Source organism: Triticum aestivum, chromosome 2A (genome assembly GCF_018294505.1).
Source record: "Triticum aestivum cultivar Chinese Spring chromosome 2A, IWGSC CS RefSeq v2.1, whole genome shotgun sequence".
In the NCBI taxonomy this organism is placed as follows: domain Eukaryota; kingdom Viridiplantae; phylum Streptophyta; class Magnoliopsida; order Poales; family Poaceae; genus Triticum; species Triticum aestivum.
In genome coordinates, this window is record NC_057797.1 from 743,284,215 (window position 1) to 743,306,966 (window position 22,752).

The 22,752-nt window shown below is 48.3% G+C and overlaps 1 protein-coding gene and 1 pseudogene across 1 annotated transcript; one reads left to right on the forward strand and one right to left on the reverse strand.

The window, feature by feature from the left end:
* Positions 1–17,006: 17,006 nt before the first annotated feature.
* LOC123190786 (uncharacterized protein At2g39795, mitochondrial) lies at positions 17,007–18,941 on the forward strand. Its single transcript, XM_044603512.1, has 2 exons — positions 17,007–17,622; positions 18,608–18,941. The coding sequence occupies exons 1-2, from the start codon at positions 17,105–17,107 to the stop codon at positions 18,765–18,767; spliced, it is 678 nt and encodes a 225-aa protein (XP_044459447.1). The 5' UTR covers positions 17,007–17,104; the 3' UTR covers positions 18,768–18,941.
* Positions 18,942–19,063: 122 nt separating this feature from the next.
* Positions 19,064–20,863, reverse strand: LOC123191965 (ras-related protein Rab-2-A-like; annotated as a pseudogene).
* Between the last annotated feature and the right edge of the window lie 1,889 nt (positions 20,864–22,752).

The window sequence follows — 22,752 nt, forward strand, 5'->3', positions numbered from 1 at the left end:
TTGTTCTGCCTTTAGATCCTCGTTGGGTTCGACACTCTTACTTATTGAAAACTGTTGTGATCCCCTATACTTGTGGGTTATCAGTCGCCCGCCAAGGAGGAAGAGATCCGGAAGCGCGAGGAGGTGGTGGCGCTGGAAGCCATGGAGCACAGCCTTGAACTCGAACGGCTGGAGACGAGGGAGCGCCAGGTTGCTCAGGCGGAGGACGATGTCGGCGCTCGCGAGGTCAGGGCCCTGGAGGAGGTCGACAGCCGTGTGGCCGTGGCTCGCGCGGATCTCGAGAGCAGGCACAACCTGAAGCTGAAGCTCGTGGAAGCCGGGGTCGCTGGTAGGACTGATGCCCTCAAGTCCAGGTAGGTCGAGGTGGAGCGGCGCGAGGAGGCCACCGCATCAGCCCTGGCCTCGGCGCAGGCTGAGCTGGCTTCTGCCCACGCCGAGCTGCTCTCTCTTCAGCAGCGGGTCGCCGACGACGAGTCTGTCGCATGGCAGAATAGGGACGAAGTGCTCGAGCGGTGGACGTTGGAGCGTGTGCATGCTCCCATGCTCGAGGACCTTAGGAACAGGGCCAACACCGCCCTGGGGTCATATCTGCGATGAGAATGCTCCTCATCCCCATGCAAACGACTACGCCAGCCACCTCCGCTTCTTCGGGGATGTGGTGACGCGCCTGCAGAACCGCTCCGAGAGGGCTCGCCAACTCGTTGAGGAGAGGAGTTGTAGTCTGCTCGGGCGCGCGTTCTCCCGCATCTTCAGCCATCTCCGGAACATCGACTCCAACTTCGATTTTGACGCCGCCATTGCTCCCGTACCGGAAGCCATCCGGGGTGACCTAGCACGGTGGGTTGAAGACAATGTGGATGCACTGGTCAGGGCCTTCGCTTTCGACGATGATGGGGTAGTGGTTGTGGCAGATGAAGGCGACGTGGTTGATGACAGCGACGCCGGCGCCCGTGAAGGTGGGGGCGACGCCAACGATGGCGACAGCGACGGCAGCGGTGCATTTGAAGGTGACGTGGGGGATGCGGCGAGCGATATATCCGGCTGATCCCTCGTTCCCCTGTCGTTTACCCTGTAAAAACTTGGGCATTGCCCCGGAAGATTGTAAGAGCATTTTGAGAGGGGGGGCCCTCATGTAAACAATCGTAGCTTTTATCCTTTTGTGTCAAATTGAGTACGCGTCTTCACGAGCTTACGCATGCCGGGGCAAGGTTGTTGTTGCGTTTTACCTTAGCTTGGACGAGGCCAAAACCGGCCCAAGAGATTGCGGGTTTTTGAGAAGCTCCTGAGGAGTTCGTCGACACGCCCGAGGGGGCCGTGTGATAAGCAAGCGCCAGCCACGGCTTGGCGCGTGCGTGGCTCGTGTGCTTCATGCCCAGCCCGGCTCGCGAGGGGCCCGCGAGGGGGAGCGACTGGCGTGAACTCTGAAATAAGGCAAGAACTAGACTGCGAGAAATAGCTCGAACAAGAAAAGGCATCCCCCGTGCACATAAAATAAAATTCAACTTCAATTTAAAGCCAAATCCAGAAGGCAGGGTTACAGAAAAGAGATCCAAAGAAAATGGCCGCGTCCGGCGCCTAGTCTAGTCTTCGACGTCTTCTCACCAGCGTGGAGCTAAGTGCTGCCACTGGGCGTGGGAGGAAGCCCCCGAGGCCCTAGGGCAGCTCTCCTAAGGCTCCGGGGCGTGTACAGCCCCACTCATTATTATGTGAGTGTCACGAGAGGCGATCTTCACAAGCGTGAGCCTTACTTCATATCGCCTGACGAGGGCCCCGCCTTGCGCCACCCACTACCACCGCTGGTACGACCGGAAACCAGGACGGCCCAACGAGGGTAGAGGGGACGCCGGCGGCGCCCTCAGAGACCACGGGTCCTCTGCAGGGAGAAAGGTTGCCGTCGCCACCCCGGCAGAGGGCCTACCTCCGGGCATTGCCTTGCTCCGTGTGACACGGGGAGGGGCCTTTCTCCTGGCCCCTTCCACGCAGCCCCCAACAGGTCTATCCTGTCGGGGCAGGCATTGCCTTGCCGGAACCATCGTTTGGTGCCGTGACCTGGTTCACCTATGACTCATGGTTAGCGTAAGCTTGCCCCTGAGGGATTAATGGTACCCTGTATCTGTCGTCGACGGCGAGGCCCGCGGGGCTCTCTGACGGCTCCTTGAAGGCTTCAGCTCCTAACGCCTCCTCCTCCCATACAGGTCCGAGGAACGAGCCGGGGTCGTCCTCCGGCGTGTACTCCTGATCCATCATGCGAGGCACATAGGCCTCCAAGGCCGTTGCCCCGAAGACCTCGCCGAAGTGCCCCACGCTCCATGTCGCTTGGCCCGCCACGCTGTCCTGAGGATGGCGGGGCAGGCTCCGATGAGGCCGTGCGCGAGGATGCTCGTGCCCGCGCCCATCCGAGGTGGCTCGGATGCGAGGGGGCGCCCTCCACCGTGGACCACGCTGATGTCGACGAAGCCCCGGGGCGCACTTGGGGGTACGCGGGCGCGGCGAGGCCCGCCATGGGATCCTGCCGCTGCCTGGGGCATGAGCTGGTAGCAGAAAGGCGGTGCTTCCGTGGCCGCCGCGTCCAGGAGCTCGGCGACGTGTTCCAGTAGTGCATCTCGGTCGCTCTCCATCAGCCGGCACCGCAGTAGCTCTCGTGCCACTGCGAGCGCGGCCCGCATGTTCGCCTGCTCCCTATTGGTGTGCGGCGCCGTCTCTGCGGCGTGGCTGGCAGCCCTTGCACCGCCTCGCGTCTGCCGGGTAGTAAGAGCAGTGGGTGAGTGGCCGCGCCGCCCACGCCTCGTGGTGTTTGGGCCACGTGCCGCCTGAGACACGGGGTTGAGGACTTCCTGGGCGGGCGGTGCCGCCCGGGCGGGCCAGGCTACCCATCGGTCATCGTCAGCCCTCGGGCCGCCTAACATCGGAACCACGGAGTGTCGGCGGATTGTTTGGTGGGAAAGAAGCTCCGGCGCACCCCTACCTGGCGCGCCAAATGTCGGATCACGAGTTCCGGCAAAACCCTTAAGGTTCGAACACTGGGGTGCGCGCGAAGATCTCCCCCTATCGATCTGCGTCCTAACTTAGCCTAGATCTCACGGACTAACTCGACGAACTCACAACACAAAGGACACAAGATTTATACTGGTTCAGGCCACCGTTGTGGTGTAATACCCTACTCCAGTGTGGTGGTGGTGGATTGCCTCTTGGGATGAGAACGAACAATACAAGGGGAAGAACAGCCTCCTGAGGTTGAGGTGTTCTTGTGCTTGGTGCACTTGTGTGGCTGGGGATGACCATGATGATCCCCCTCCTATGATGGTGGCTAGTCCTATTTATAGAGGCCCTGGTCCTCTCCCCAAATATTGAGCGGGAAGGGAGCCAACAACGGCCAATTTGAAAGGGGACAACCAGTACAAGCTATCCTGAAAAAAGGTGGTCTTCGCCTGCCAAAGGTTCTGGCGGTGACGCCATCCTGGGATCCATGGTGACCTCCGTCTTGCCATCCTTCTAGTCTTGGTCTCGTTGCACCAATATAGAAATCTTTGCTTGATGCCTCGGTACTCCACGCCTACGCTTGCCCCCTTAGCACCAAAGAGGAAACGAGGACGCTGCGCGCGCTGGCGCCCGCCTGGCGCCCGCCTAGTCTCGATCGTCATGGCTCATGTCATGAGAATCTCGCGAGGTTTGCCCGACCTAGAACTCTCTGCCCCTCATGAGCCAGCCTGGCGAGGCCGCTCTTGAGGAGGTCTTGTGTCGTCCACCTCGCGAGGCTTGGCCCCTCGCGAGGGTCTTGATTCCTTATTGATGAAGATGGGCCATACAGGCCTGCCAGCAAAGCCATGTCGTGGGCCGCAGGCAGGCAAGTCTGGGGACCCCCGTTCCCAGAACACCGACAGTTAGAGGAGGATGATCAGGTTTGACGAGAGGCTTCTCGTACTCGTATCTGAAGATCTCTACTACCTCTAACATTTCAAACTGTACATCATCTCCCAAGTAATCAGCAGGATTGGTACTGGGCACTAGCCCTGGATAATTAGCGATGATATCGCTAGACACCCTGAATTTGGTCAGAGAAAAACAAAAAAACTGGCCCTTTGGGCAAAGTTTAACACAAATGAACCCATTGTCAGATTTTTTTTACCAAATGGCCCTTCCCGCATGATGCCCGCACCCGGGGCGCCATGCTAGATTATATAATGCCCTGGTCAAGGGTGTCATGCAACGGCGCTGACCTGCCACATTGGCTATGGCTTGGCCCATCTGTGGGCGCATGATGCCCCAGACGGGGGCGCTATGCCAGGCACCATGACGCCCTAGGCCGGGGTGCCATGCCCCTTCAATGGGAAACCCCCCTGGCAGACGCGAGTCGCTACGGACCCGAGCCAGAGGACTCTTTCTTTGTTCGTGTTGTGTCTCCCCTAGCCCATTGCCCCTCCCTTCTCCCCACCAAATCCGTGGCGAAAAACAACATATCGAAGGCGGAAACTCTTCCCCACCCAATCCTCAAGGTATTCCCCCAAGTTTCTCCTCTTTTTATTGGTTTTGTTTTTGCATTGACCCCATGCGTAGAAAACCCTTTCGTCCTCTTTTTCAAAATTTCTTGATATTTGTACTTGTCTTAGAAATGTATGGGTAGGGATTTGTATGATATGATTAGGATTTCGTACTTATAGTAGTTTCTTTTAGTTTTTATGTATGGGTTATTCTTTGTAGCAAATTTGACATAGGGAATACAAAGGTTGTTTGCAAATGTGTGTATGCATGTTCACAGGTATGGATGATTTGGCTTAGGTATATATTTGCATTTTAATGTATCCATTTGTTGTATAGGTATAGATATTTGCACGTGTATCTCTACTCCTAATGGACGAGTTGGTTGAATAGTCCCACCACTTTTGTTTGGGTTTTTTTCGTCCGGTTTATTTTCTTCTCACATCCCACCACCATATCTACTCACGTTAATTTTTTTTACCCTCACAATAAAAAGTTTCATAACCTTTCCAAAGTTTCCTAACTAGACACGTTATAAACGGGTAGGAACTGATAGCACGTTACCAATCAATAAAATTTAATCTCATGACAATCAATTCCAAATCCTAATTTTCCTAATACGTCGATCTTTCTCAAATCCTAATAAGCCCTCTTCCTCTTTCCTTTTTCACCGCTCCACCTAGAAAAAAAACCCATCAATCACGCAATCCTTCCCTGCCTCTCCCCAACTCCCCAAGCGACATCCTCTCTCCCCTCCCTGCCGTCCCCCAAGACGCCCTCGTCGGCGCACTCTTCATCGGAGCACCGTCCGCTGGAAGCCGGAGTCGGGAAGGAGAGCAGCCACTAGCGGGGGAGACCACAAGGGGAGGTGTTGGTTCTTCCTTCGATTGATGCATCCGCTCATGGGGGCATTGCTGGTGGGGGGCGAGGAGCGATGTTGGTGGCCGTGCTGGGGCCCGGCGGCGTGGGCGGGCGCGCTAGAACTGGTTGTGTCGATGGCGTCGTTACCGCCGGAGACCACGTTCGTGTGGGCGCTGGCCAGCGCCGGGTGCGTGGACGGGTAGGTGCGCGTGCCTCTCGACGGTCTGCTCGACCCGGCCGGTTCGGCGGCTGTACGGCTTCTATGTGCTGCGCACTGCAAAGGGCTTCCGTCGCTCGACGAGGTCATCCAGCGGTAAGGGGAAAAAACCCCTTCCATGCCTAACACTACCCCACCACAACAATCCATTGCTAAATTTTCTATGACTCTTTGGTTAAATTTGCAGGTCAGACAAGCTCGTTGGCCACATTAGGTAGCTGCCGCCCTCTGCTGAGATTGTTCACACCATGGATGAGATCTCCAACACTGTAAGTTACTCTTCTTTGGTTACGTTTTATTTAATCTGTGTAGTTTGATGTGGGTTGGCTGATGATTGGCTAGGTTTGCTCGGTCATTGATTTGGCGGAGCTGTGCAGGGACACGCACTCAGATAGGTGATTGGATGACGTCTGCTTGCTTCTTGTGTAATAATTTGGAAGCTCTGCAGCAAAGTATTTTCAGTTTTCTTTTACTGAATATAAATATGTATGTGAACTAGGGAGTTTATGGAGGAAGCAGATAAGGCATCAATGACGAATTATGAGCATCTTCAAGTAAGGTCTATAACATAAATGGCATCTGTGAAAGGGGAGAGAGCAGAGTGAAATGACCAAACCAGAACGGTAACATTCATTTCTGTGATTTTCTGCAGTACCTGAACACATATACTACTTTATAAAACGCGGTACTAAACACTGAGAGTGAAGGTGCCCTGCCTACCAGAGGAATATGGGAAGGCAGCAAATAACTTGCGTATCGACTTTGAGAAAGGAGGGATTCATCTTCGTAACAGTTGCCATAGTGATAGTTATATTCTATTGTGATTGTTAGCTTTGAATTTGAATTAGAAAGATAATGCTCTACCATTGCAGATAAACTCGAGCATCTTAATCAGCTGAACCTTGCAATTGCGCATCTGGGTAGAAAGTAGGTATTGGGCAGGCCGTTGCTAAGCTTAGTACTATTTTCACTGTCGAACTTGCATATATTGAAGTCAGTTGTAGTTCCAGTTTGGAATTTAGTACCATGCATATCAGCATATTAAGAGAAGCCTGATTGGTTCCATTGATTTGCTATAGAACGTTTTATTAGATATGAAGGTGCCTGGCCTTTCTTTTACAAAAATAGGGTAAGACCTACTTTGAAGAAAAATTGCTTGTTATGTTTACGAGTGGAGCGAGAAAACAATTGCTAATCTCCTTTCATATACTCATTTTTGTAGCTTAGTTGTCCATCTACAGATATTGGTGGTCATGCCTTGCCCCTCACTTCCCTCCAAGCTTATCGCCCTCGCCCCCCTCTTTGAGGCAGCCGCCCGCTGCTCATCTCGGTGGCGTCAGGCGCGGCCGTACCCACCATGGCATCGGCGTGGCCCTCCCTGCAAGGAGTGGCGCCTCCTTGGTACGATCGCGACGCTGATTCAGCCGGATCGGCGGGGGTTAGTAGGCTCACAGGCTGGCGTTTCCTCGGATGCATCGATGTTCTAATCATGATGGCATGACCATAGATCATATGAGTCTAGAAGACTTTGGGGCGGCTCACCTGCGTGGATGGTTGTGGCTGGGCACACAATCCATTAATAAGCCTTCAAATTTTCACACAGAAGGTCCCCTCCTTTTCCTTCTTGCATTTTTTTCTTTTTAATTTTTTTAGATTGCTTGCATTGGCAAATGGAAGAAAGACTCAGAATCCTAGATTTCTACTTTCTATCAGAAGCTTGTAACTGATCTGTAAGCTCACCAGCCAAGCTGTCCATTTGGATTTCAGTAGATATATGGAGTATATTTACTCACATTCTCCACGACTTGTTTGAAGAAATTTCTCTTCTGATTTGGTATTGCATTGCTGAGCACTTACTGTGAATTACATGCAGCATGTGTATGTTCTATAGCTTCTATTGTACAGTTTTCCTTCTTTTTTTCAGCTTGTCCAGATGAGCACTGGCCACTGGGAAATGGCAACTTGGTTGAACTGAGTCAGCTTTATTCTCCTAAATTTGTGCATTTATCTTAAAAAACACTGCAGTGCTACCTCCCCATAGTGATAAATAAGTATATTATGAATCTCATATATGATTATTACTATTATTTTTGCATGTTCAATCAATTCCACTGATAAATCATTTATGCATTTTTAGAACAAGCATCAAGCATCATGTGGCATTATAGTCATTGGTGAAGATTGACAATGCACTCAAATACAAGACTTATGATGGTGTTTGGTGACTGATAAAGATGATTGGAAAGGTGCTTTCCAAGCATAAGGTGAATCTTCTATATTTCACTTTTTAATATAAGTTGGCCGGTACGATGTATATTTTTTGAAATTATATCGCCATTATGCGTTATCTGACTAAAATTACATTTTCTGCTTGGCACTGATTCATATATATTAATATGGGCAAAGGAAATTCACAATAATTTATGTTAGTGAAAGACTTCTAAAACCAGTGAAGTGTCTTAGCAAGGATGACACGCCGTTGTGCCTCTCGGCCTGAACAATATAGCTCATTTAGTTCATCGCCACAACTGGCTACACGGCGTGACGGAGCAGCTCCACATGTCCTGCGAGGACACGGAGTCAGCGTTGCACGGCCGCCGTAGGTGAGAGATCGTGCCATCGTGCCGCATGACCCCCATCGGCACAACTCGCTACACGGCATGACGGAGCAGCTCCACATGTCCTGCGAGGACACGGAGTCAGCGTTGCACGGCCGCCGTAGGTGAGAGATCGTGCCATCGTGCCGCATGACACCCGTCGGCTCTAGACTGGTTTGTTTGTTTCTCTCCTTTAGATGTGCAATTAGGAACGGAAAAGCCGGTTTGTCGCCAATTCATAGAAAAGGAATAGCCAGTTTTCAAACAAAGGAAGGATGCTGGCTGGTAATTGGGACCGGGGCATTGAGATTGAAATTAACATGTGTCGTGAATCGACGAGGGTCTCACGGGTGGAACATACAAACCGGGCACGTAAATTTTTTTACATGAGAGAGGAGGAATAATGTGAGAGAGGAAGATGCGTCTGTGGCTCGAGGGCTACTATTGCTTGCGAAAGCAGTGGCAGGGAGCAACCGATGGAGAAGAGAGGCTAGGAAGGAAGAAGAGAAAGTAGCACACGATTAGGATGGGTGGCTGTGCATGGGCTATTGTGTTGTGTGCCTGCGGCCAAGCCAATTGGGATAGAGGCAACCACCGCAGAGATAGAGGAAAGTAGCAGTCCATGCATGTTGCTCAGCATCAGGATAAGGTGGGTAGTTTCTACCGCTATGTCGCCACATCGGACGACTGGGAGCAGGGAAGAAAAATTAAAGGATAAAATATCATAGCGGAAGAGACTGGGCCCAAAAAGGGGCAAGTTCATCCCAAACTCGTTTTTGATGTTTCAGGGTCACCTCTCCGTCCATACACCGAACTAGGAACTCGCAATTGTTTCCTGTTATTGAACTGGACATAATCAGTCTATTTAAAACTGGTACAGAACCATGCATATTTTTAAGTTGATACAAAAAGACCAATGGTTTCTTTTTTGCATTATTGCCGTCTAGAGTGTAAGAGTTTCAGCCAAAACAAGTTTATGCCTAACATTTAGTTAGTAATGACTGAAATCAGTTTCCAGATTTAAGCAATGAGGATGTTAGAACTAAATTATAGTTCCAGCATGAAATTAGGTAATTTCTTGTAGATAATCACAGTGGTATATTTTGTTGTGTTCGGTTTACAAGAATTAAAAATATAGAGATATTGTTGAGAAAACAAGAAGTTAAGTGGATTCATGGTTGACAAGCAAAGTTATTTTGGGGAAAGTTCCGTAGTAATGTTTACGAGCATTTAGCATGTGTGTTATGCTTGTTTTCAGTGGAATATTACATGATATGGTTCTATAGGTTTTGGAGCTTCTACTGGTGTGGGTAGTTATTTGCTTAATGGTGTAACTTAAGCCAACTGCATAATGACCTTCATATGGTTTCGCCATTGTTTTTTCTCCCGTTGTGCTTGCGTGTTCAATCTTGTTATTATTGCATCTTGTGGTATATTCTGATAGGTCATGTTTGTTTGTAGGGTGACAGTTTATACATCTAGGGAACCAGGGCAATTTGGACATGTGATATTTCCTCGAGTAAGCAAACTTCTTTTGTATGGCCCAGCATGATGATCAACACCCATCTGGTTTTATATGGTGCCACTTTTGTTGTATACAACAAACAACTATTCATTTTGTGTGCCTTGCAACAACATCATAATCTCATTAAACCTGCAATAGATCACACATTCAGTACATTTCAATTTCTAATTAGTCTAGACCGTGAAGTATCTGTTTTTTTAACATAACAGGGTTATCTGATCATATAATCTGTCACAAGTAGTAAGGGTGGGTAGATGAGCAAATTTTCCCAGATGGCAAGATATCTACAAAAATTATGGAACTTGAATCTGAACATTGGAGAAGTGGACAGTGGACGAGACTACCACTTTTATATATAATTATAGTGATATTCAAAGCTATTTTTTGTCTTAATGTAAAGTTTATCGCAGACAGACATCCACCCAAAAACACACACATGAGACATGACACACACACTTTCTTTTGGATTTGCTGGTTCTATGTTACCTCAGGAGCACAAAATTTGAGTAATTATAGCAAAACAATTCAAGGATGAGACTACGAACCAACCTGTGGGTGGATGGTTAGAGGTACTATGGTATCTCTAGCCCATCAGGGTTCAAATCCTGGTGCTCGCATTTATTCCTGGATTTATTTCAAAATTTCCGGTTATGCGCATTCAGTGGGAGGAGACGTTCCCGTCGACGACGAGGTGCCTACGGACTTCGTAAATTTCAAAATGATGCCGGCTCAATCTTTCGGAGGTGCTCATAGAAGTAGGGTGTGCGTGTGTGCATTCATAGAGGTAAGTGTGTGCGCGTGTATATGAGCGCTTGTGTTTGTACTGATGTTCAAAAAAAAATTGAAGGACGGGACTACTGGACAGTGCAAAATACCTCTTTATTCCCATATAAAGGACACATATTCCTTGCGACTATCTTTTCATATACCATGATATGTTCCTATTTGCCAAAGAGTTGGCAAGGTACCGGCCCAAAATCAAGTGCATTATGAGCACCCCTATTCCTAGCTGCTAATCTGGATCTTAATAATTAATGCCCATATCTTGTTAGACCAAAAGAAGCAATACTTCCATTGATAGACTAAACGACTCATGGCATGTGGACTAATGGACATGTCTTTTAATCCAAGACATGGAGAACTCGGTACATGTCGAGGAAGAGGAACATAATGCCGGAGGAAGGCAATAACAAGTATCAGCTCAAGGAGTTCTTGATGGAGACGATTGGCCAGATCTTACTTGTAGCTTTTTTTGTGGGAAAGTCTTTGACTCCACATTGTTGGGCTAAGTTATGTTCGCATCTCCGTTTTGGATTAAATCAATTGAACCTACTGAAAAAAAATCCTTTGGGAGTGTGACATTAGCAGGCGCGACAAGAACGATGATGGGATGCTCACTGGAGATGAGGTCAAAAAGGTGAATACGCCAATGATGCATAGATATATGTATGAATTGTACATGTACACACAAAACATACTGTGACAAGTATCTCATGCCAAGCTTTAGTTTCGGTAAGAGGTTTTGTTTCCCGTAGCAACGCATGGCCATTTAACTAGGTGTAATCCAAAATAAATAAATTAAAAGCCCGTAGCAACGCACGGGCGTTCTACTAGTGTATGTTTGTATTTCCACTACTCCAGATATTTACAAATGACAAGAAGGCTTAAAATATGCATTGTTACTTTGTATGATGGCTTCTCTTATCCATCCATCGTATGATCTATTTCATCATGGATGATACATGGCAGAAGAAAGAAGGTTTTTTTATCAGCTTCACTTGTCCGATGTGGTTCATGACAAGATGCAATATGACGAACATACACAGAGTGTATCCGGAAGACTAGGCTTATCCCATTTATCTCACTCGTGTCGCGTTCGATGCCGAAGATGAACCCATGTGCGATCACGACCCTCGCTGATTGATGGCGCCCTGAGACACATACTTTCCACTTCTTTGCTGGAAAGATGACGGTCACTTCGTAGGATGTTACAATGATCACTTGACATCCCATCAAAGTGAAGGAAATATGCCCTAGAGGAAATAATAAAGTTGTTATTTATATTTCCTTATATCATGATAAATGTTTATTATTCATGCTAGAATTGCATTAACCGGAAACTTAGTACATGTGTGAATACATAGACAAACAGAGCGTCCCTAGTATGCGTCTACTTGACTAGCTCATTAATCAAATATGGTTAGGTTTCTTGACCATAGACATGTGTTGTCATTTGATCAACGGGATCACGTCATTAGAAGAATGATGTGATGGACAAGACCCATTCGTTAGCTTAACACAATGATTGTTTAGTTTTATTGCTATTGCTTTCTTCAAGACTTATACATATTCCTCTGACTATGAGATTATGCAACTCCCGAATACCGGAGGAACACTTTGTGTGCTATCAAATGTCACAACGTAACTGGGTGATTATAAAGATGCTTTACAGGTGTCTCCGATGGTGTTTGTTGAGTAGATCGAGATTAGGATTTGTCACTCCGAGTATCGGAGAGGTATCTCTGGGCCCTCTCGGTAATGCACATCACTATAAGCCTTGCAAGCAATGTGACTAATAAGTTAGTTACGGGATGATGCATTAACAAGTAAAGAGACTTGCCGGCAACGAGATTGAACTAGGTATGAGGATACCGACGATTGAATCTCGGGCATGTAACATACCGATGACAAAGGGAATGACGTATGTTATTATGCGGTTTGACCGATAAAGATCTTCGTAGAATATGTAGGAACCAATATGAGCATCCAGGTTCCGCTATTGGTTATTGACCGGAGATGTGTCTCGGTCATGTCTACATAGTTCTCGAACCCGTAGGGTCCGCACGCTTAACGTTCGATGACGATTTGTATTATGAGTTATGTGTTTTCGTGACCAAAGTTTGTTCGAAGTCCCGGATGAGATCACAAACATGACGAGGAGTCTCAAAATGGTCGAGAGGTAAAGATTGATATATTGTAAGGTTATATACGGGCACCGGAATGGTTCCGAAGAAGATGAAGATTTTTCGGAGTACCGGGAGGTTACCTGAACCCCCCGGGAAAGTTAATGGGCCTATTGGGCCATAGTGGAGGAGAGGAGGTGGGCCACAGAAGGTGGCGCCCCCCCTCCTGCCCCAATCCGAATTGGACAAGGTGAGCGGGCGCGGCTCCCCTCTTTCCTTCTCCCTCTCTCCCCTTTCCCCTTTCCCTCTCCGTTGGAAGGAAGGAGGGGGGCCGAATCCTACTTGGACTAGGAGTCCAAGTAGGACTCCCCCCTTGGAGCGCCCTCCTTGGCCGCCGGACTCCTCCTCCCCCTCCTTTATATACGTGGCAGGGGCACCCCAAAGACACAACAGTTGTTTCTTAGCTGTGTGCGGTGCCCCTGCACAGTTTACCACCTCGGTCATATTTGTCATAGTGCTTAGGCGAAGTCCTGCGCGGATCATATCACCAACACCGTCGCCACGCCGTCGTGCTGGCGGAACTCTCCCTCGACCCTCTACTGGATCAAGAGCTCGAGGGACGTCATTGTGCTGAACGTGTGCTGAACACGGATGTGTCGTACGTTCGGTACTTGGATCGGTTGGATCGTGAAGACGTTCAACTACATCAACCGCGTTAACTAAACGCTTCCGCTTTCGGTCTACGAGGATACGTGGACACACTCTCCCGTCTCGTTGCTATGCTTCTCCTAGATAGATCTTGCGTGATCGTAGGAATTTTTTTGAATTACTATGTTCCCCAACACAAAGGAGAGTTGTTTGAGCACAAATTCCGAGGAATGGTGTGAGACTATGGTGGGACTCGTCAAGAGGGAGCCGGGGGTGCAAGGGAAGTCCGTCGGTGCAAGTTATCATTGGATAGCTCCGAACTTTAGGGAGTGTCTGGATGATGCTGATGATGAAACAGTTCAACAGTATTGTAGGGCATATTTGTGGTATGTAGTCAGCTGGACTCTTTTCTCTGACGGCACAGGCGTGAACGCTTCCTTTATATGGTTAAAACATGGACTGAGTTGGGGTACCGCGGTACTGGCTTATTTGTATTGGCAGTTAACTAGTTTTGCATAGTATTTACAATGTAGATATTTTATCTAGTTTGTATTGACATATGTTATATTTGTGTGTAGTTGGACGAGGCTTGCCGTAGGGGCATGGATCCAAAGAACACCGCCAAGGCAAAGGAAGACGATATGGGGCTTTTTTTTAATCAGGAGTTGGGAACGCTTGCCAGTTGGCGGCCAATGCCTGCAGGTGTTGGTTATGAGGCATGGGATAATCATAATGGCCCGGACCGTATGCCTACTTGGGCGTACAAGTGAGACAAGGTTGAAGGTTTTGTTGGCAATTCAAAAATCATGTATTTGCACTATTGCAATGAGCTCGACATCATGACCCCGGAGCAGGTTTCACTGGGTTGGAGATTACTGGATTGCTGGTACTTGTTTCTGGAACTGGTTACCTTTCCTCTGCGGTTTTTGGAACTAATGACTGCAACACATTGTTCATAGCTGATAATTGTTTTTCTAGCTGTAACGCTGCCTGTTCTACAACTTCAATCTGGTTACACATAACAATCTGTTTGGAACTTATAGATGATACCTCCTGTTGCAAGTTAGATACGTCACAATGGAGAGCTGCTGAGTCCTGTTGCAGTGTACCAAATTCGTCCTTCATGGACAAAACCTCTTGCCCGTCCGCGTCATCTATTGTCTTCCTGCGCGCCTCATCGCCTTGATCTGAGGAGGAGGGAGGAAATTTTACCACCAGAGTACCAGCAACCACTCCTGCCTCTCAGATCCAGCCGCCGCCACGATCCACGCCGCCTAAGCTGCACAAACCAGCGATGAACGTGGAATTTTACCACCAAAGAAATGCTCTCCGGTAACCACTTCGCCCCACTGGTCTACAGCCGAATGAATCACCACCGCCTGCGCCACCACGGACTCGAACGCCGCCACCAACGCCGCCCCAAAGCAGATCGCCGCCGCCGGCGCTTCCGATCACCTAGCTACACACACAGGGTGAGAATTGGGTGGGATTGATCTATCAGGGTGAGCCCAATGCTAGCAGCACGGGTCGCTCAATCTCCAGCCTAGTGGTTCTTGGCCGGTAATCAATACGGTGATCGTCCATGGTGCAAGCATCCAAGGCATGCATGCTAGTGGCATGGGCTGGAGCAACTTTCACCCTGTTTTTCCTCTGACAAATCCCACACTGATATTACTACTGATGAGACGAGAGTCTCCTGGCGCAAGCAAACAAAGCCACGTGCAAAAGGTTAGGGCTAGCGCAAAATCTTGGCAACGTAGTACGTAACTGCAACTCCGTATGCGTACGTACGCACGCACGGCCGGCGTTAAGCACGGCGTGTGAAGGTACCTACCAACAGTGCCGTGGCGGTGACTAGTGATAAAAAATGAGAGAAATCAGAGTGATGCGGCTACAGAAGCATGTGATGTGAAGGTGGCCATGTCCCTGCTTTCAGATGACTTATCGTGTCATTACAAACAGGATCGATCGATCAGAGATGAGACGGCTACGGCCAAAGTGCACCTATAAATTAAGAATGGTCACCAATCAGCGCCGCATGTCTACCCGAGATCACATGTGACATGCCGTACCCACGTGAACGTGTTCAGCTCCTGTGTAAGTATGTTGGTTTTACTGCATGATCTTTTTTGTTTTGAGACAATGGTTTTCTTCTTCTTGCATGTCGCGGCATGACCAATGAGGTGACACTGTCTGTTTTATCCATACGCCGATGGAAAGCAAAAGCAGACCTACTCATAATACTCTAGATTGCTAATCGCATATTGCCAGAGAGTAATACAAAACTGTGCTACTGGTTAAGAAGGCAAATTTTAACATGGTCCCTCTTACCTCTTTTTTTACATGTGAGGTAAGAAGGTAAGAGTCAATCAAGCCATTCATTGATGAGATCAACGGCTAAGATCTATTTTATACTCTTACCTCTCATGTGAAAAGAGAGGGTAAGAGGGGCCATGTTAAAACCACCTAGTAGCCTGCCGCCAACAGAAACCCAACACGCGATCAAGATCTATAGGAGGAGCAATCATCATATAACAACAATATCACAGGCTTAGAGCTGCACGCAGGTGGATAATGTAGTAAACTTGTGCAGCAGTGAGCTGCATGATGGCGTTATCATGGCAGCCAAAGAACGGGTGCTCGTTTCGTTGGTGCTGGGGACCACCGGCACCGATCCCTGTCCACGACAAAGCATGATTTTTGTTGCCAAATCAAGATACGTGCTTGGATAGAAACCCGCCATCGTGCAGATGAAGCACAAACCCGTCAGTTTCAGTAACGGCATGGACATCTTCCCGCACAAACAAAGGAAAAGATACCATCTTGTAGTAGTACGATACCTTGCGCTGATCATAATGGATTCCCGGGCAGTCGCGCGCCAATAATCTGCCCGCGCCATCGCAGCTTTCGGCCTTTGGAGCGTAGTAATCGTTGGGATGAGAGGCCTAGTGGAACGCACATGTCGACTTCAAATACAAGGCTCCGGGAACGGCGTATCGGTGACGTCCATGCGTGCCTTATCAACACGATTATTTCCCGATCGCCGGGCAAATGATGGAGGCGAATCGGCCTAGCGTGGGCATCGTGACGTGTAAGATCATGGACGGTTTTTCTTCCCTTCTTGTCGACAGCGGCGGTGCATGATCGGTTTGCATCGAGTTCCATCCTATCTCCGCCGTGCTTTGGGCGTTTCATTCATGCTAAAGAAGAAGAAGAAGAAGAAGAGAAGCGCTCCCTTTTCGGTCGTCAACTTGTGCTCTATTTTCACGACAAGTAATTCCGGACAGAGGAAGTGGAGCTTGAGTCCTTGCTTCTATTGCACTGTCGACGCGCACAAATGCAGGGACAGTGCAATAGAAGAGTGATTGGTGCGAGTTCTTCCTTACTGTACCCCGCGATCGTCTTCGCCTCGTTGAACACGGCGCACGCAGCTTGTCGTGCAGATGCCCGGCCGTCCCTGGGAGCAGGATTCATGGCGTTCCTTACTGTACCCCGTCCTCTTGTCTCGCAGCATACGGTACAAACGGCTAGCCATACAGAAGTTTCTCTCTATGATAAGTTTGTTTTTCTACACAGCCATGTGAAGATTTTTTTTTTTTTTTTTTTGAGAATCATGTGAAGATTTGGTTTTCTGAGGAAAACAGCCAAGCGAAGCCCAGTTACCCGGCCCGTCAAAGGATGGCCCGCGCTCCTGCGAAGCTGGGCTGCACGCTGCCGGGGAAAAGGAAGGCCCATAGTCTCACGCATCTCCGGTCCACGGCGCTTTCTTTCCATCATTGCCCCGGCCGGCTTCGCCCCAAGGGGCGCCGTCTTTCTCCGAAACCCTTCCCAAAACCCGAGGCACGCCGGCGGCCGCCGTCCGTCCACCTCCGGCACCATGGCCCGGCGGCTGCTCCACCTCCGGCCCCGCCTCCAGGCGCTCGCCCCCCGCCTCGTCCCTTCGCGGCCGTACATGTCCGACATGCGCCGCTCGGTCTTCCTCGACCGCCTCCTCCGCTCCCTCCGCTCCGAGATCTCCTCCTGCAGCCCCGAGCCCGCGCCGCCGCTGCCGCCCTCCGCCGCGCCGTTCGCCGTCGACGACCGTCCCGGCGAGCAGTGGGTGCGCCTGCGCCGCGCGTTCGGGGAGCAGGGGGAGGAGGAGGAGGTCAGGGTGGATGCCTCGATGGTCGACGGCGCCGTGGCGCCCACCCGCTCCGGCGTGGTCGCCGAGGACGGCGGGCCACAGGACAGGATGCACATCAGCGTCCACGTCGAGGTCACCAAGCCCGCGCGGCCTGACTTTGCGCTCAAGTTCGAGTGCTCTGCCTGGCCCGAGGAGATGGACGTGGAGAGGGTCTTCCCCGTCCGCCTCAGCGGGCCAGCGCCGGAGCAGCAATACATGGGCCGACAGTTCAGGTGACCCTGACTCAACCTCGTGCTAGATTTTTAACGAAAATATATTGCATTGCGTAGTCATATTGACACTACTATTTACAGTCGTATTTAGAGTGCTTGAGTTGTTAAAATCAAAAAATTATTCATGTTCTTGCAATGCTACTTTTGTATGGTTAGCAGTGCACCAATGATTTATAAAGAAACTCGACCAGGATTTCTGGCTCCCGGACCTCTTGTGCATAATTGTAGTTTGTTGTCCTGCCAAACAATGAACAATCACAATTGTGAAGGGGTAATATAACAACTTTTTGTTTACCAGGCTTAATTCTTTTTGCACAGGCCAGCGAAATGAACGATTTTGCACACACACAATCCAATGCACATAGCATCAAACATTTACATATGTTATTTTGTCAAAGAATTTTTAAGTGCAAAAACATATACAAGCATGCTCCCTGTTTACCCACACTAGTGGTGACTATCGGACTGGAAAAGTAATCATGTGATAGATGAAATGCTCGGGCTTGGCGGGTATGGATGGAACTTTCCTCCAATTTCAGTTCTGTGTTAAGGGAAATCAGATCAAATTTGTTTCTGGATGAATAATGCATGTCGCTTGCACGAGTTGAATTGCTCCAAAACCCCTGAAGAAAGACAATGCTGGCTCCTTACATTCAACCAAGAGAGCAGTATGCATTTCTGGTTCAAGAAAGTGGTGTAATCTAGCACTAGTTGTAATGTAGCAGTTGCAAATTTCTGATACATTAGCAGCTGAATGACAATGCTGGCTCCTCATCATTCATTTTGATACAAATTATTATTGCAAAAGGATCTTATATTCCTCGTTTGCTACTGGTGCTATTTTGGTTAAAACCCAGGATTGTTTCTTTGAATTTCCACATACAGTATAGCATTTAACATTACGATCTCTTTTGAGTTGCGCTTCCTTCTTGGCATTATGGGATGTTAATATGCTTTTTGCCTTGCTGGTCATTCCAATTAGCAGGGAGTTAGATGAGGAGATGCAAACTGCAGTGCGTGATTACCTGGAGCAGAGAGGGGTGAATGATGAGCTAGCAGCATACCTGCACACTTACATGGAAAACAAGGAGCAGACAGAGCTTGTAGGGTGGCTGAAAAACATCGAGTGTTATCTCAAGAAGTAGACGCCATTTTCTAGGCACTTTTCAATTAGATGGGTAGTTGGTGTTTTACGAAGGTTACACAAACGGATTGGGATGTTGTGACAGCAAGTCCTTACTCTTTCAGATGCAACGTGCACAATGTGATCCAGGGAAGATCCTCTTTGAAACACTGGATGTCAACAGAATTTCCAGGTATTGAATGTGTTGTGTTATCACGGGTGCATATATTCGGACGAACCAAGTTACTGCGAGCCTAGCCACCAGTACTTATTTGCGTGAGCAAGTAAGTACATTGCACGGCTGCACCTAAGGGGAACTTATATTGCACTGTCGACGCGCACAAAATGCAGGGACCCTCCCTGGAAGCAGGATTGATGGAGTTCCTTACAGTACCAATCCTGTTGTCTCCCAGGATAGGGTACAAACAGCTAGCCATACAGAGATCTAGCATTAAAATCCATGCCTTCAGCCCTTTCAGCGTATGATTTTTCCGTTTTCAGAGGTTTAGGTAACACAAGCAACTGATGGGTTCATAGCAAAAGCAATGCACACAACTTGAATTTCATCTTGGTACAGTATAGTTATAGTTGTATACACCACACACTAAGTTAGCAAGTTCAAAAGGATCGTTCTGCATAAACCGATCATCAGGATTTCTCAGCTTCGTCTACTTCCATTGACCCATTTTGTGCCAAAAATTGGCTATCCAGCATAATGGCATGCCAAGATTTGACGACTCCAAAGATTGCCAAGTTTTGAGAGACTGGCAAAGTAAGTTGGGTGCCAACCAGTTGATAGCCAGTCTTTTGCCTTGCCTGCATATTGGACAAGGCAAGCACTTAAACTGACCTTTTCAGGTAAGTCGAAGACGCCATCTTGGACTTTCTTGTATATTCTTTCAGCCGTCGGAATGAATGCCTACATGACATAATGATGTAAAATTAATCTAAAGGAGGTGTGATTTATAGGGGATCAAAATTACCTCATCAACATTTTGTGTGGTTTTTGCAGAGGCCTCTCCATAAACATGAGATCGTGCCTCTCGGCGAACTCTCGCCCTTCCTCATAGCTGACCGCGCGCATGTGAGACAGATCGCATTTGTTTCCGATCAGCGCCAATGTTACGCCGGCTCTCGATAGCTCTCTTGCTCGTTCAAGCAATACAGCAATATGATCAAAAGTCTCCCTCCTGAAGTAGAGAAGGTAAGTGATGAAGTGTAAGAACGATCGATGGACGAAGTTAGCACCATAGGCAGATATATTGAAAACCAATTCAGGTACCTTGTGATGTCATAAACCAGAATGATACAAGCAGCGGTGCCATAGAATTGTTTAGTAATAGGTACGAATGCTTCGTGGCCAGCCTGCAAAGTCAAGATATATACAACAATATGAGATGGATATTATGCTGCTTAAGAACGTCATAAGCATTATGTTTGAATTAAATAGTGTCACAACTAGTCTTTACAATTCGAATAAACAATATATTTACTGTGTTGTAGTGTAAATTTCCAAGTAATACTACCTCTGTCTCAAAATATAAGATGTTTTTTAGTAATTGAACTGCAAAAACATCATATATTTTGATACGGAGGGAGTATAAATTAAGAGGAGGGATCAACTCTGACACTAGGACAGCAGCAATCTTCTTCCTCGCAGATTTTTTTTTCTTCCTCCCAGATCATGACACCTAGTGGCAAGCAACAGAAGCCAGACAACATAGGAAGTTAGGGTAAATAGCCTGCACGCACCGTGTCCCAGATGTCAAGCTGTATGCGCTTGTCGTCCACGTTGATGGTGCGGCTGCCGAACTCAACGCAGATGGTGAGATCGTGCACCTCTACGAACTTCCTGGACGTGAACTGCCGCTCCAGGCACGTCTTCTGTGTTGGAAATATGAGCAAATTATTACGAGATTTAATCCAAATAAATAGAAAATAGATCATGACAGCAATAGCAGAGATTAAACTAATCATGCGAACTAGTATAGTAGATGAACAGATCACATCTAGGGCACATACTAGAAACGTGAATTCTACCACGATTTCGAACAGGAAGGATAGAATCACATACGGTGTAGCGGGAGCAGCAACGCCGGTGTTGACGTTGTCGCCCATGTCGTCGAGGATGAGCTTGCCAAGGTCAGGGAAGAAGTCATCGTTCGCGAAGTCGTTGCTGCCAGCAGTCGCGCGAGTGCGCTCCCCAAAAACCTGATCGCCCCTCTCCCGTACAGGATCACGAGAGGCGGTGTTCCGGAGGCCTGTTGTCCCTTCTCCCGGTGCACGCCGAAAGGAGGGATGGAGAAGACTTGCTTGGCGGCGCAATGATCTGGAACGGTGGTGAGAAACCATACGAAGCGGCGGCGGCTAGGGTAGACGTCTGCCTGACTATATAGTGCGGGCCGGGTAGGTCGTGGGAGTAAATCCCACGTCCGAATCGTCAGGATCCAAAAGAATCAGAAATGGTTCAGTAATTAACGCATCCATTAATTATTAATTAATGACTCATTAATTTTTTCCGAGCAGCAAAAATATAGTGCATAGCTCTATCCTCGGCTCAATCCCGCAACCCGCGGCGTGTCGTGACGAGGCGTGGCGAGGCGAGTAAGGAGGAGGAGCGCGTGTAAGTCTCCTCCTCTCATGCTCATACAAGTGGTAGAAGAGCTCACCTTATAAAGAGGTGCAACTCTCTCTCAACTTCTGGGGTGGGACTAAACTTTAGTCTCACTCACTGAACTCACATGTGTGCATGAATGGGCCAAGAGAATTTCAGAATTTTAGTTGGGCTTTGGGCCAAAGGCCTACTAGCAAAATTCCAACAATCCCCCACAAAGTCTCATTGGCACATCTCATCATTTAGTTCTAAAACATTGTTTATATACCGGTGTTTAATGGAGACTGTGAAGTTGAACTTCCATTTAGAGATTTATGCTACACTAAATCATAACTTAAATAGTGGACTATGCCTTGAACTACAAGTTTTCTGCGAGACTAGTTTCACACAAATTCTTGACCGATACTGGGCTGCCGCAAGGCTTCCCCGCGGGTGGAGCGTATACGTCATACTCCAGGGCCTTTTCATGAATTTATTAGAGAACACCCAATTCTCACAGACTGCAACGTTAACAGTCAAATTCATATAAGTGTGTTCCTCAGAAGATGTTCTGCAGGACAACATCTCTGCTTACCCGAATAAGCCACTTGGAACACATTAAGATAAGTATCAACCTGCCATGCAGATCAGGAGAGTATTGCATCTTCATGGAGTGAGATAGGTAATATAGGGATACTCTCCTCCCAGCTGACCAACAACTTGTCTCCCACTTCTACTTCACGGGATCTCCGATCACATAGAGTGGGTTACCACTATGGACAACTCACGCGGTGGGTCTCAGACCCATCTCCATCGATGCATTATCTATCACATTACGTGATAGACCCCTTGTGAAGGGAACTGCCAAATTTTTCGACGTTTGGATATAATCCAACGTAATAACTCCGGAGTTCCTCAATTTTCTGACAGATTTCAGTCTCCTCTTCATATGCCTTGAGGACTTCATATTGTCCTTCGAACTGATTATTTTGACGATCACAGTTTGATTATCACAGTTCATCAGGATAGGGGGTATTGGTTTTTCAACCATAGGTAAGTCCATCAAGAGTTCACGAAGCCACTCTGCTTCAACAGTGGCAGTGTCTAATGCTGTGAGTTCTTCTTCCATAGTTGACCTCGTTAAGATTGTCTGCTTCCAAGACTTCCAGGAAACAGCGCCACCATCAAGTGTGAAAACACGCCTTAATCTCATCAGCATCAGATATCCAGTTTGAGTCACTATAACCCTCCAGTACCCTTGGATACCCGGTGTAGTGAATCCCATAGCTCGCGGTGCCTTTTAAATAGCGCATAACTCTCTCAAGCGCATGCCAATGATCATCTCTCGGTTTTGACACAAACCGACTCAGCTTGCTCACAGCAAAAGAGATGTCAGGCCTCGTGGCACTCGCCA

Coding starts and splice junctions, on each gene's coding strand:
- LOC123190786 (XM_044603512.1), top strand. CDS start 17,105: ATGGCCCGGCGGCTGCTCCACCTCCGGCCCCGCCTCCAGGCGCTCGCC. Junction 17,623..18,607: donor TACATGGGCCGACAGTTCAG/GTGACCCTGACT, acceptor TCCAATTAGCAG/GGAGTTAGATGAGGAGATGC.